The following is a 12,327-nucleotide window of genomic DNA, read 5'->3' on the forward strand; positions in this document are numbered from 1 at the left end:
TGAGTTGATCGCCACCCTGGCTGCGGCTTTTAGCAAAGACCGACGCAAAGGCAAAAGGGTAGCGTCCAAGGCAGGGCCGCGCGGAATAAAGCCCAACGCGCCGGTGCACCACATGTTCGCCTCTCGATACCGCGAAATGGTCACCTTTTCCATTACGGCAGAACAACTGGACCAGATTATTGATTTGAGCATGTACGAGGAAGAATTTGACGAGGAAGGCGGTCTGCTTCTCGGCCAGATTGAGGACTCAAAGAAGGTGGAAGAGAAGAAGAGGCTGAGAGAGCAATATAACAAAGGTATTCGACGTAAAGGGGCTACTGGAGGCTCTCGCATGGCTGCCGAATGCATGATAAAGAAACTTGCGTTTGCTCTTCAAGCGGAGACGCTGGAGTTCTCATTCCCTTATGTGCAAATGCATCGCTGGTGTTGGCGTCTTCTGCGCGCCGTGAAGGAGGCTTGCGATCCTCTGCTTAGGCAGATTTACGGGCCGGATTACCTTTCCAATGAAACTGAACTGCCTTTTGTTGTCGGCTACATCTTCCTGCTAGCCAGCGGCGCTGATAGGGGTAAGCAGACTATGCAGCCGCTGGAAGAAGCGACGAGAGCCTTGGAAGGCATGGTTGAGCCTGCAGGAGATTTTATTACCGAGAGGGTATTGGGCGAGATACTAAGCATTCCTATCAACGTAGTTGATGAGAGCGATAAGTAGTCTGCCTTGGAATGGCATATTGTCCCTATTTGCTTTATTATTACCTGTCTATCTGAGATACTAGCCCCCCTGCTATAAACCCTCCGGGAAGCCAGAACCCATACCTGAACCACCACCAACAGCTAGGTGAAGCCTGCAAATTAACCTTGGTAATCATGACCGCTAATAATGCCGCACAGCCTCCTACGGCTAAGCCGTAATACCCAAGTCCTAACCCAAGTATTTGGCCGTAAATAGAGAGGAAGCTGACCATTAAGCTTAAACAGGACCATAGAAATATTTTGGCGCTTTGTCTGAACAAGACTGCAGTACTCTTGACGCCAATGTTCATATCATCTTGTACGTCTTGGAAGGCGTATATAGTATCGTAAATAACTGTCCATAAGACCAGTGCAGCAAAAAGACATGCAGTAGGCGCCAAAAACTTCTCCTCCCAAGGCACCACACCCATGGCGATTGTGCCGATATTGACCCCCCAAGCGAGGCTAAGCCCCAATATAAACTGCGTGAAATAGGTGTGCCTCTTGGAGAAGGGGTAATAAACATTGGCAAAAATACTCGGGATCGCTGTCACCGCCGTGAGCCCAGGCAGGAACAGGAGCAGAGTTGACCCAATCAGCGCCTGACTGGCGGTAAATGTAAATGCGGCGCGTGGTGAGATGGCCCCTCTGACAATGGGACGATTCTTGGTGCGAGTGACGAGCTTGTCAATAGGCGCGTCAACGAGGTCGTTCCATCCGTGGATGGCATTAGACAAGAACAGGCTTCCGACACTAACAAGCATACCCGTGCGGATAGTCTGAGCTGATAGGGCCTGCTGCAGGATTGAGGCATGCATGATGCCATAGAGATGAGGGAAGAGGACCAAGAAGACACCAGCCGGGGGGCTGAGCCTAGCTAGCTGGATAAAGGGAATCCATGACGGAGGCAGTTTGCCAACCCATTTGCCGGTATGACTACCTCCATATTGTCGAGCCAAATCTCCATCGCAGTCGTTGATGTGCTTGGCACGGTTGCTATTCATGATAGCTGACCGAGATGGATGCTTCAAGGAACAGCCTCGCCCACAGCGTTAGGTGCGCAAGTAGGTGTAAGAGGAGACATCTGCCATGCAACAAGACGAGTCAAGTGCGGACGCTTAAGTACATGCACGTGTACGTGTATTATATAAGCAAAGCACTCCGTAGTCTAGTTGCTATAAATCTTGAAGCCTGGTTCCAAATTCATGCACGCTGATATAACACGGACAAGATGAGCCTAGACGGGCGACGTACATTCCTACCAAAGCACAGGGGGTGACGCCACGTATGCCTACATAGCTTATGGTACTCCGTACTTGCCTGTAGAGCCTGGTCAAGGTCTCACTCAACATTGAAAGCTGAGGGGCTCGCAGCAGGGGCCAAGTTTTTCAAGCGCTGGCAGTCAAACCAAGCCAACTTGGAAATGAACTCGTCAAACTAACCCTTCTGACAGATGTCTGGGACTAAACGCTTGCCGCCATGTCTAGCTCAGATGCAGACTTGGTCATGAATGCGTGAGTTTGCCCCGGACTGCTTTACACTTGTTCCTCATGTGCTTGAATACGACTCACCAAATCGACTTGGCCAGATTCGGTGGGGCTATTAAGGTCCTCCGAGTCGATGAGCCCAACAGGGCGTTTTACTACGATGTCACCTTCTTCTTGGACCACCCGTACCTTGCAAAGGTCACGTCGCGAGGGAAGCCGCCAATGCACTTCCATCCATTTCAAGAAGAGTATATCCAAGTAGTCGAGGGCACTCTAGGCGTTGAGGTGGAGACGACTGAGTACAGGTTGACGGCCAAAGACGGAGAATTCTCAATCGATCCATGGGCGAACCATCGCCTTTATCCCATCATGGACAATGCCTTGGGTTCTGGCGCGGGAGACACGGTTGGCGCGAAAACAACAAGATTTTTACTATCCGGGGAAAAATCGCGCCAAGCGTTCCAGCTCGACGATGTTTTTTTTCAGAACTGGTATGGCTATCAGGACGAGGTCGTCATGAACGGTGGAAAATTCGATGTCATTCAGATCATGAATGTACGTCACAAACGCCGCCCTTTCGGCAGCACAGCCCTAACCTGACGTACAGATGTTTGATGCTGGCGGTTCGTATCTAACGTTTCCTACGTGGATACCATTTAGCCGCAGATTTGCACAGGTAACTGGCATCATTGTTGGTAGATGGATTGGCGGGCTGCTTGGGTACCAACCTTTCCACCGCAAATGGACAAGCAACTGGCCCCTTGCAGTTAGAAAGATGGGAACCACACTATTCTTCTGTCGTTTCTTTTCGCAAACTGAAACAGATTGACTGGATGCGGTTGCAGAGAGGCAAGAAGCGACGAGAGGGCTGTTTGGATGACGTGGTGGAAAAATTGTCCAATGCAAAATGACCTACTCCTTTTTTCCAAGCATTGAAAACAGGAAAGCTGGAAGCGCTGACTTGTTGAGATGACTCTGTGTATTAATATTCATTGACTAAATCTAGTTGCTACCATGTGCGGCGGTCAAGGGCTGACCAAGACGAGCGAGATACGAGCTGATGTCGAGCTACATAGCATGAGGTATCACCTTTGAACCCTAACCCCATCTTGTAAAGCTGTATTATTCTCGGTGATTTTGGCCCAAATCAGAGTCTGGGCCCATAGCTTGGACTGCTTCTCCCTGTTCTGACTATCCGGGGAGCTCTCATCTTCCTCAAGGAGAGTATAATAGCCGCGCTTGGCTTTATATTTTGGGTTCAAAGTGAGCTCGACGACATCGACGCCAGCTGGTGCTGCCGTGCGTAGGGTCGGGCCCATGATGAGCTTCAAAACCGGAAGCAGAGGCTTGTAAACAAACTTTTGCATCTTGTGCAAGCTAGGCGGTGTGTTGGTACGGAGGGCGCGGGAGTCGACCATGTTGCCGGGATTGATGGCGACGGCGGTTATCCTTTTCAGATTTTCATCCTGCTTATTTGTGAGAACAAAAGGTCGCGATGATCAGGCAATCTAGATGGAGCAGTCTGGGAAACAAAACAAACAAAACAAAACAGGGCACGTACGTCCTCAAGGTGTCGATTCAACGCGTACATCCAGGTGGTGATGGCAAGCTTGGCCGTGGCATATCTCTGGTACCCGCGACCCTGCTTGTCATCATCCACAGTCGGGTGAACCAAGTGTTCCAGGTCATCCATAGATGGCGGATATTTTTCCATGGCATTCTTGCCAGGCCAGTGCGAGTCGCTAGAGAGGAGGACGATGCGGCCGCCGGCATCGCCAAAGCTGCCCAGTAGTCTCAGAACTAGGGCTGCATGGGAGATGTGGGAAACCTGGAACGTCTTGTCATATCCATTACCAGTGAGCTCAGGGTCTCCGACGAGATTCCAGTAGTAGGCATTGCAGACAATGGCAGCAAGGCGAGGATACTTGCCGCTTTGGATGCCGGCAATGATTTCATCAGCGAATTCGTGCGTAGCTTCTAGGCTGGCCAGGTCAAGTGGCAGGATGGAGGCCTTGGCGTTTGGGTGCTTGGCGATGGTGTCGCGCAGCCTCTTGGTGTTGATATCAACGTCGGACGCGTCCCTCACCGTGAAGACAATGGTGTAGTCGGGGTAGCTTTGGAGAAGGTGGTCGGCAGCGGGGATGCCCATGGAGCTGTTCGCCCCAGTGAAGATGACTAGACCAGCCATTTTCGCGGGAGAGTGAGGAGAGGACTGTTTGGTGTTTGGCCGAAGAGAAGCGCGAGGGGACGGCTGGCGGAATGGTGCTCCTGGGAAGCAACCAGACGTGAAAAGGAGAAGGCGCGCCCGATGCGAAGTCTCCGTGCTAGGATATTCGCTGCGTGATCAAGAGGAAGAGGCTGAGGACATTTGGTGGAACAAACAAGGCAGGCTAAGGCGTCAAGTGGTCCAGGTCTGGAACCGTAGTCTCAGATTACGAACAATACAACATGAATCAATGATGTACTATGGACCAGCACACCAGACCACCTTGACAAGAATAATCGCAGGAGGCTGGAGCCGTCATAATCAATCGATCCAACAACATCCACCCTCCAAGGAGTCCGGTACTCCCGTACTTGTATTGTCATAAATGACAAAATGTCACTGGTACTCCGTGTGTCTTTGGATATGCACAGACGTGCCAACAGTACTACGTATCGAAATACCTCATCCCTGCTTGCTGCAGTAAGCATGTCCATGTTGGTGAATCACACAGTTTTTACAACTGTGTCAGACTGACTGACCGAACCGACGATCCGCGCGCATGACTGAGGTAAGACGGGGCGCTCAAGCTGCTTTTTGTCCCCCAATGTACACCAAGTCCGGAGCCAGAGCCATGGCATCTTAGCCGTCGCCCTGAATGTTAAACTATAGCTCGAAACAAATCAGCATGCGGAGTACCAGGGTTGATGCTTTTTTTATCAGTCAATAATTGTTTAAACCAAAATACACCAAAAAATGGCCTCGTTAAAACCCGTTCAATACAAAAGCTTGATGCCGCCGCTGATTTAAAGCCCCGGTGCCTGAATTGATGTATACATGGACCACGATTTGATCTGATCTTGCCGTGATATCTCGCATTCCATCCAAGCAAGCTACTCCGTACAAGACATGCTCTCGTATATTTCGTGTGCGGCTTTGGCCATGGGACTTTGGGTTGCCGGATCGCCCGTTGCCGCTCTGTCTGCCTCGCCAGCAACACCGCCACAGGCACAACAATCTGCGTGTCTGCATCTCCGTGATGCATACAGTGCCGTGACTTTTCTACAGGGTGACCTGCAGTATTCCAAGCTAAGGACAAAGAACTGGTAAAGCAGCCCCTCTGCCCCTGCCCTACCTACCTTTCGAAATACCTGAGAGCTAATCAGTTGACTGCTTGCTTTTGTTCATCTTCTTGTCCAGGTCCCGCACGGCTTGGAGAACACCTTCTTGCATCTTCCGGCCAACTAGCACGCGGCAGCTACAAGGTGCCCTACCGCTACTGGTCAAATCCAAGACCAAGTTTGCAATTCGGTCTGGGGGTCATTCGCCCTCGCCTCAGGCTGCCAATATTGACGGTGGCGTGTTGATTGACCTTTCCGGCTTCAACAGAGTTGCTTACAATGCCGCTTCCCAGGTCGCAGTTATAGGCTCTGGCCTTACCTGGGGAGAGGTGTATGCCCAATTGGACCCTTTTGGTGTCACCGTGGTTGGTGGTAGAGTAGGTGGTGTTGGCGTTGGCGGATTGACTCTGGGAGGTACATTCGTCCACAGCTCTCCCAGACTTTTTGGCTTGTAACTTACCTTGAGAGACGTGAAATCAAGGTGGCCTTTCGTATCTTTCCGATCTCTACGGTCTGGCGTGCGATAACGTCGTCAATTTTGAGGCAAGTCCTTAATATATACACACATCTCAAATTCTCGCCAAGTCCCTATCCTAACCAAGTTAAAACAAAAAAAGGTTGTTTTGGCCAACGGAACCACTGTCAATTCCAGCGAGACGCACCATAAAGACCTGCACTGGGCTCTCAAAGGTGGGATAAACAACTTTGGTACGTATATACCATTCCCACCTCCGCCGTTCCGGCCAAGGCTTTCCCACCCACGTACTAAAAAGGACGTGAACCAGGTATTGTAACATCTTTCACCGTGTCGACATATAGCATTGGCAAGGTTTGGGCCGGGATTAAAACTTACAAGCTGGAGCAGCTTCCCGCGCTCTATGATGCCATGCTCAAGTATCAGTTCACCCCGGAAAAGGATCCCTATGCGAACCTCATGCTGCAAGGCTTTTTTAGTAAGGAAACCACGGGCATCATGCTGAGTCTGGTCTACCTCAAACCACAGGAGTTCCCGAGCGCATTTGCGCCCTTCTATCACATTAACGCCACGTCAGACTCGATGAGAATGTCAAACTTTAGCGAGTTTATCGCTGGACAAGGTCCACCAAGTTTTCCGCCGTGAGTAGATCCACGGATGGTTGCATTGTAGGCTGGATTAATACTGAGCAAACCGTGTATGAGCAGGAGAGCATACTTCCGCACAGCAGTTTTTGAGCCCGGCCAGCAGCTTTACAACTCCCTGACTAGCTTGATGGGGAATTCGGGTGCCTTGAAACGCGTCAAGTCTATGAAGAACGGAACCGTAGCGTTTGGGATGCAACCTATATCTACAGGACTTGTTCAGGCAGGCCGCGATCGCGGCGGAAACGCGTTGGGCCTGAATCTGGTCAACCAGACGTGGTTCGTCATCAATTCGGGCTGCGAGTTCGCCGAGGACGATGAACTACTGCGCAGCGCTACCCATGACATCCTTGGATCGATAGTCGAGCAATCGAAAACGGAGCAAACGCACCTTCCTTATCTCTTTATGAACGACGCAGGCTGGGACCAGAATGTGCTCGGCTCGTATGGACGCGACAACGTCGCAAGACTGCGAGAGGTGCAGGCCAAGTACGATGAGAGTCAAGTTTTTCAGCAACTAGTACCTGGAGGATACAAAATACCTCCACTTTGTAAATAGGTAGCAGTACTAGTTGAGTATTACTCCGTACATATGCACACTTGTCAATGAGGATGGGACTTGCCTTGCAAAAAAGCGCTGCTGTGACCAACGGTCCAAGATAAAGTTGTATGCATGAGAATACGTGGGTGCCACAAAATTCTGAGTCGTCCTTTGAAGATGCATGTTGGTTCCATTCACCCTACCAAGCTTACGGTCGTATTTGATTCCGCTGTGATCCTCGGTTTTGTGGATTATTAGTGGTCCATGTATGCATAGATGCCTCATGTCTTGAGACAGTGTGCCGTCGTCAAGCTTACTCGGCTTACGTGAAACATGTAAGCCACACGACCAAGCAACTGAATCCCAAGGTGAGGGCCGTACACGCGGGACTTTTGAAAATGAAGAGACTACGGCTGGAAATGAGGCATTGCATTTGTAGACGAGGCTGGCTACAGGGAACCAGATCCCTTCCCCAGCTACCAAATCGCCCCAACGGCGCGCTTATTCTAAAGAAAAGATGAATTCTGGGTGCTTTCTTCTGCATGGCTCTTTCTTCAACTTGAATCTTGTCGACTGGTGCTCTTGCACAGGCCAGTCACATGGTTTTGCTGCGGTCCCAGAAACTGATAATCGACACTTCAGGATTGTGTGCGCAGCCACAGCTTCTCTTCCGCGTTTAAACTCGACGCCATCATGGCCACAGAGCCAATTCCGTACGATACCCCGGCTCTTAAGCCGCCGGCTGGAATTGAGTCCAACTTTATAGATCCACCATCTTTGCATGCATGGACCTTGAGTGTCGGAACCACCTGTATGACTATAATGACACTCGCAGTGGCTATACGGACATACACCAAAGCTATCATCATCAAAGAAATGAGGCACGAAGATTGTATGTTCTCGCCCTCATTGCGACCTGGCACGTCTTTGCTAACATGTGTGGAACAGACGTGGCCATTGTAGCGCTAGTAAGATATCCATTATGAGAATATTCCAAGGGCATGCTAAACTGTTCAACAGGCTGGATTTCTCGCATGGGGAGCCATCTATATTCATCTATCGTCTATAGGACTGACGCGGGATATGTGGAACATTCGAGCGGTTGACATGTCACACATGTTATACGTACGTGACTTGTCTGGCCACGTACAATCATTCATAGGACTAACCCGTTACTTGTAGCTGTGCAACGTTTTCCAGATGATCTATCCCCCTTCCATGGGAGCCGCCAAGTACTTCGTCTGCATCCAGCTCAAGAGGATCTTTAGTCCCCGACGGTCATCTGGGGGCGCAGTCCGGTGGGCGCTGAATGGCCTTATTGCAGCTACAATCATGTACTACATTGCCTGCTTTTTTACATTTACATTCCAATGCATACCTCGAGACAAGATATGGAATCCTGAGGTTGCTGGGAAATGCATCGACAATAGCGCGGGCGTCTTGTCGGCCGGACTAATTAATCTCCTCCTTGATCTTGGCATCTTGGTTGTCCCAGTCTGGGCAATTTGGCACCTGCAGATGCCCCTTAAGCGAAAGATTGGCGCCATGTCCGTGTTTGCTGTTGGGATTTTGTAAGTTGAACAAAACGGACTTCAAACTCTGTTGTGAATGTCCGCCCTCGGTCTTTTGTTGGCTGATGTCGGTCCAGTACATGCACCATTGCCGCGTTCGGGGTAGCCTACCGGATACCTCTTCTGAGAGATGCTAATCAGACAATGGCAATTGCGAGGGTTGGCCTCTGGACGTAAGTAAAGAGGACGTCTGGACCTAAAATTGAACATTGAACAATTGGTCTAATAATAAAACCTCTCATAGCTTCGCAGAGCTTGTTGGAACCACAGTCGTTGGGTGTATGCCCATGTTTCCCCGATTCTACGAAAAGTCGGCCTTGATACAAGGGCCAATATCCACGATTCGATCGGTGACATCACTACTTACGTTGAGATCTCAGCGATCTCAGGCTGTCTATTCTTCCAAAAGCTCCCAGCTCTCCAGAAGACCGCCCTTTACCAAGTCAGCAAATCCAGTTGTCGTGACAATGGACTTTACTCGCGATGAGATTCGTTTGAGTCCAGAAAGCCTTGAGCTTGGAGAAGGCGAGGGGGTAAAGTCTAGCTGGAATTCTTTCCTTGCTGTTTAAGGCATACGCTTCGGTTAATATTTTTGCCTCTGGCCCGCACAAGACTATTACTCCAAGGGAAGAGTTTGTCATAAGCCAGTGACAGACGTGAATACGTGAGACAAGATGTAATACATCACGTCATGTATAGCTAGAATGCATGTTTTGGCTCACGGTGTGCGCGTATAGCTTGTGTAAGATGCTTGCATTGCATAATCGTATATGCGTCAGTGCCGATATTAAACTAGCAACTATTAGATCAGGCCCTCGGAGACTTGTACGTAGGACCATCTGAAATTAGCCAAACAAGTTCAGTATAGTCCACGTTATGGATTCAAGCCACTGTTCACCCTTGATTACACGGCATCTCACTACAATCATCGAGATGCATCTAAATGCAATGTTAATAAGCATATGCCCCCGTGAAACAGAATAACAACCCAGAAGGGACAAGTCAAGTGTGCTGCCCCCAATTCTTGCAGAAGTGGCGTGAAGGCGAACCAACTTTTTCATTGACTTAGTCATACTTGATGCAACACTATGCAGCTCGGCATCCCTCAATGTTCTTGAGGCTCTGCACCCACCAGAACTCCCCGCCCCCTCCTTTTCTCTCTATCTGCATGCAGTAATCCTCCGTAATTCAGACCAGTCGTATCATCTGGGGCAAGTATAGCCTTCAGTATGGGCGGCAGCCATCAATGTTTTGCTGCTTGAATATGTCCGTGCCCACTCCTTCTCTCGATTCAATATACCTGGCTGTAGGCGGTCTGCCTGATCACGAGACCTAGGGTATGAGGCTCTCACCGACGTCTTGTATAAATACAAGCTCTTTGGTCTCTAGGTACTTGAAAAGCCAGGACGCCGACGCCAAAGACTGTTATCATATTTGAATTGAGTTAATACCCCTAGTCCTGTTATCACAGCCCCGGTCTAAGCAGGAGACTGGCTATTCATGATTCAGCGAGTTTCAGCAGTGTTAATTCGAGCGTAACCGTTTGGGATGGCATTGGTACCCCTTCACATCCATAGACAAGTTTGATCAACGACCGTTGTCTCCAACCTTTCGCCATTGATGCTCATAGTGGGCATTGTAAGCTCTCAAGTGCTAGTCTTGACAGGCACAATGGACTGGGTCCTTCTCGGCGCTGGGCGATGGTGTAGCTCCATCCTTGTGCTAACAGCGCTCGTCCTCGTCGCAACTGCTGTACTTCGGCGCTACTTCTCCGCGATATCAGACGTCCCAGGGCCGTTCTGGGCATCCATCACTCGGCTGTGGCATATCTATTACATTTACAATGGCGACCACAATACTCGCGTGATGGAACTTCATGAAAAACATGGCCACTTTGTCAGGATCGCGCCCAACGAGGTGAGCATCAGTCATCCTGATGGACCAGACCTGCTGCTCCAGAAGCCTTTGCGCAAGGTACGTCAGATTATGCCTGTAATTCTGTCTGGTCATTCAATACATCACAGCCCAGCATTGTCCATCGCCACCCTGGTCATATATACTAACATTGACTTTATCCAAGGGAGACTGGTATCGAGTTTTTACCATACCGGATTACACTTATGCCACCCCGCAATCTACCCTCGACCCCAAGGAAAAGATGGAAAGGTCGAGGATGTTTGCCCCGGGATTTACTCTCTCATATCTGCTTCGTTCAGAAGCACACTTTGATGTCAACATGACTCACCTCTTTGACTGGATGGATAAATATGCAAAAACTCATGAGCCCACGCATCTAGACAAGTTTTTCTCGTATGTTACCTTTGACAATGCCGGTGATGCTATCTTTTCGCGTTCTTTTGGTTTCACCAAGGCAGGTCAAGACATTGGTGGTTCCATCGCAAACAGTCGATCATTGAACTGCTACATGGCAATTGCTGGTTATCATGTATGGATTCATCGACTATTTGTTGCGAACCCTATCATCACTTGGTCAGGGCTTCTCCCAATGGGTCATTTATTCAAGACGTCCATGGAAGCCCTGCGGCAGCGAAAGAAAGACCCAGACGCAAGATTCGACATTGTCGCACACTGGCTCAAGGCTCATCATGAACGACCAGATTTGCTTAGTTATCGCGACGTTGAAGCGCAGACAACTACTAGCATAGCTGCAGCTTCGGATACTCTATCATGTCTGTTGATCGCCCCGAAGTCAATTAACACTGACTGATTCTATTCAGGTGCTCTGCAATCCTTTGTTTACTTCATGATGAAACATCCAAATGTTTGGCAACGTGCGAAAAACGAAACAAAGACAGCAATTAGCCTAGGCCGTTTACGGGATCGTATCGTCTCATACCGTGATTCTCGGAAGCTCCCGTACTTGGAAGCGTGTGTTTATGAAAGTCTACGCATGTTCGGACCTACTCCATTCCAACTCTCCAGGGTCGCTCCAAAAGGCGGAATCAACATTGGATCCATGTACTTCCCGGAAGGAACAGTCTTGTCCATTAATCCACAGTAAGTAAGCTCTTTAGTTTTTGCTCACTAGACTCGATTTCACAAGCAAGTGTTTAACCCTTATTTCCAGGGTTCTACAGAAGAGCGATGATTGTTGGGGCCCAGATGCAAACGAGTTTAGACCAGAGCGGTGGCTGCCAAACGGTTTTCAAAAGAAATACAGACACTGGCTTGTGGTATGGCCTCATCTCTTGTCTCCTTTCACTTTATATTGGTTAACGATTACACAGTTTGGGATGGGATACAATAGATGCCCGGGCGAGCACTTGGCTGAGATACAAATCTTCAAGATAGCCGCGACAATTGTACGAGACTACACTATCAGAGCCGTTGACCCGCTGAGTGAATGGAAATGGAAGGCGTATTTTACGACAGTCCCTCATTCATGGCCGGTTTATATTGAGAGGAAGTAAATAGAAGCGTACAGGACAAGTCGCCCCCGCCGAAATTTCTGGGAATAGTATTGTCCGGTGAGCTAGATCCCTCCTAAATCGGCTTAAGTACCGAGATCGCTGGGCGGAGAAGTAGGATTGCAGCG

General features: G+C 49.5%; 7 protein-coding genes across 7 annotated transcripts in view; 5 read left to right on the forward strand and 2 right to left on the reverse strand.

The window, feature by feature from the left end:
- The window catches only part of MAA_09653 (uncharacterized protein), a gene marked incomplete at both ends in the record, with an annotated part of 2,743 nt that extends 2,034 nt beyond the window's left edge, over positions 1–709 (forward strand). The window contains one exon of the mRNA XM_007827651.1: positions 34–709. Coding sequence (XP_007825842.1) covers positions 34–709 — 676 coding nt within the window. The remainder of the gene's footprint in view (positions 1–33) is intronic.
- A 485-nt stretch (positions 710–1,194) lies between these two features.
- MAA_09654 (prenyltransferase, UbiA family protein) lies at positions 1,195–1,733 on the reverse strand (the record flags this gene model as incomplete). The annotated part of the gene is made up of 2 exons (XM_007827652.2): positions 1,195–1,211; positions 1,268–1,733. 2 exons carry the CDS (start codon positions 1,731–1,733, stop codon positions 1,195–1,197), a joined length of 483 nt encoding a protein of 160 aa, XP_007825843.2.
- Positions 1,734–2,279: 546 nt separating this feature from the next.
- On the forward strand, positions 2,280–3,045 carry MAA_09655 (Cupin, RmlC-type; the record flags this gene model as incomplete). Its single annotated transcript, XM_007827653.2, has 2 exons — positions 2,280–2,771; positions 2,824–3,045. The coding sequence occupies 2 exons, from the start codon at positions 2,280–2,282 to the stop codon at positions 3,043–3,045; spliced, it is 714 nt and encodes a 237-aa protein (XP_007825844.2).
- Positions 3,046–3,301: 256 nt separating this feature from the next.
- MAA_09656 (short-chain dehydrogenase) lies at positions 3,302–4,404 on the reverse strand (the record flags this gene model as incomplete). Its single annotated transcript, XM_007827654.1, has 2 exons — positions 3,302–3,665; positions 3,806–4,404. 2 exons carry the CDS (start codon positions 4,402–4,404, stop codon positions 3,302–3,304), a joined length of 963 nt encoding a protein of 320 aa, XP_007825845.1.
- Positions 4,405–5,361: 957 nt separating this feature from the next.
- On the forward strand, positions 5,362–7,218 carry MAA_09657 (FAD-binding, type 2; the record flags this gene model as incomplete). The annotated part of the gene is made up of 5 exons (XM_007827655.2): positions 5,362–5,525; positions 5,620–5,917; positions 6,158–6,248; positions 6,326–6,656; positions 6,723–7,218. 5 exons carry the CDS (start codon positions 5,362–5,364, stop codon positions 7,216–7,218), a joined length of 1,380 nt encoding a protein of 459 aa, XP_007825846.2.
- Positions 7,219–7,893: 675 nt separating this feature from the next.
- On the forward strand, positions 7,894–9,340 carry MAA_09658 (proteinrelated to integral membrane protein PTH11; the record flags this gene model as incomplete). Its single annotated transcript, XM_007827656.1, has 5 exons — positions 7,894–8,092; positions 8,149–8,168; positions 8,221–8,325; positions 8,383–8,771; positions 9,016–9,340. 5 exons carry the CDS (start codon positions 7,894–7,896, stop codon positions 9,338–9,340), a joined length of 1,038 nt encoding a protein of 345 aa, XP_007825847.1.
- A 1,102-nt stretch (positions 9,341–10,442) lies between these two features.
- Positions 10,443–12,202, forward strand: MAA_09659 (Cytochrome P450 CYP629C1; the record flags this gene model as incomplete). The annotated part of the gene is made up of 5 exons (XM_007827657.2): positions 10,443–10,745; positions 10,852–11,461; positions 11,510–11,789; positions 11,860–11,965; positions 12,020–12,202. The coding sequence occupies 5 exons, from the start codon at positions 10,443–10,445 to the stop codon at positions 12,200–12,202; spliced, it is 1,482 nt and encodes a 493-aa protein (XP_007825848.2).
- Between the last annotated feature and the right edge of the window lie 125 nt (positions 12,203–12,327).

The sequence above is a fragment of the Metarhizium robertsii genome, assembly GCF_000187425.2.
Source record: "Metarhizium robertsii ARSEF 23 chromosome Unknown MAA_Scf_9, whole genome shotgun sequence".
NCBI lineage: Eukaryota > Fungi > Ascomycota > Sordariomycetes > Hypocreales > Clavicipitaceae > Metarhizium > Metarhizium robertsii.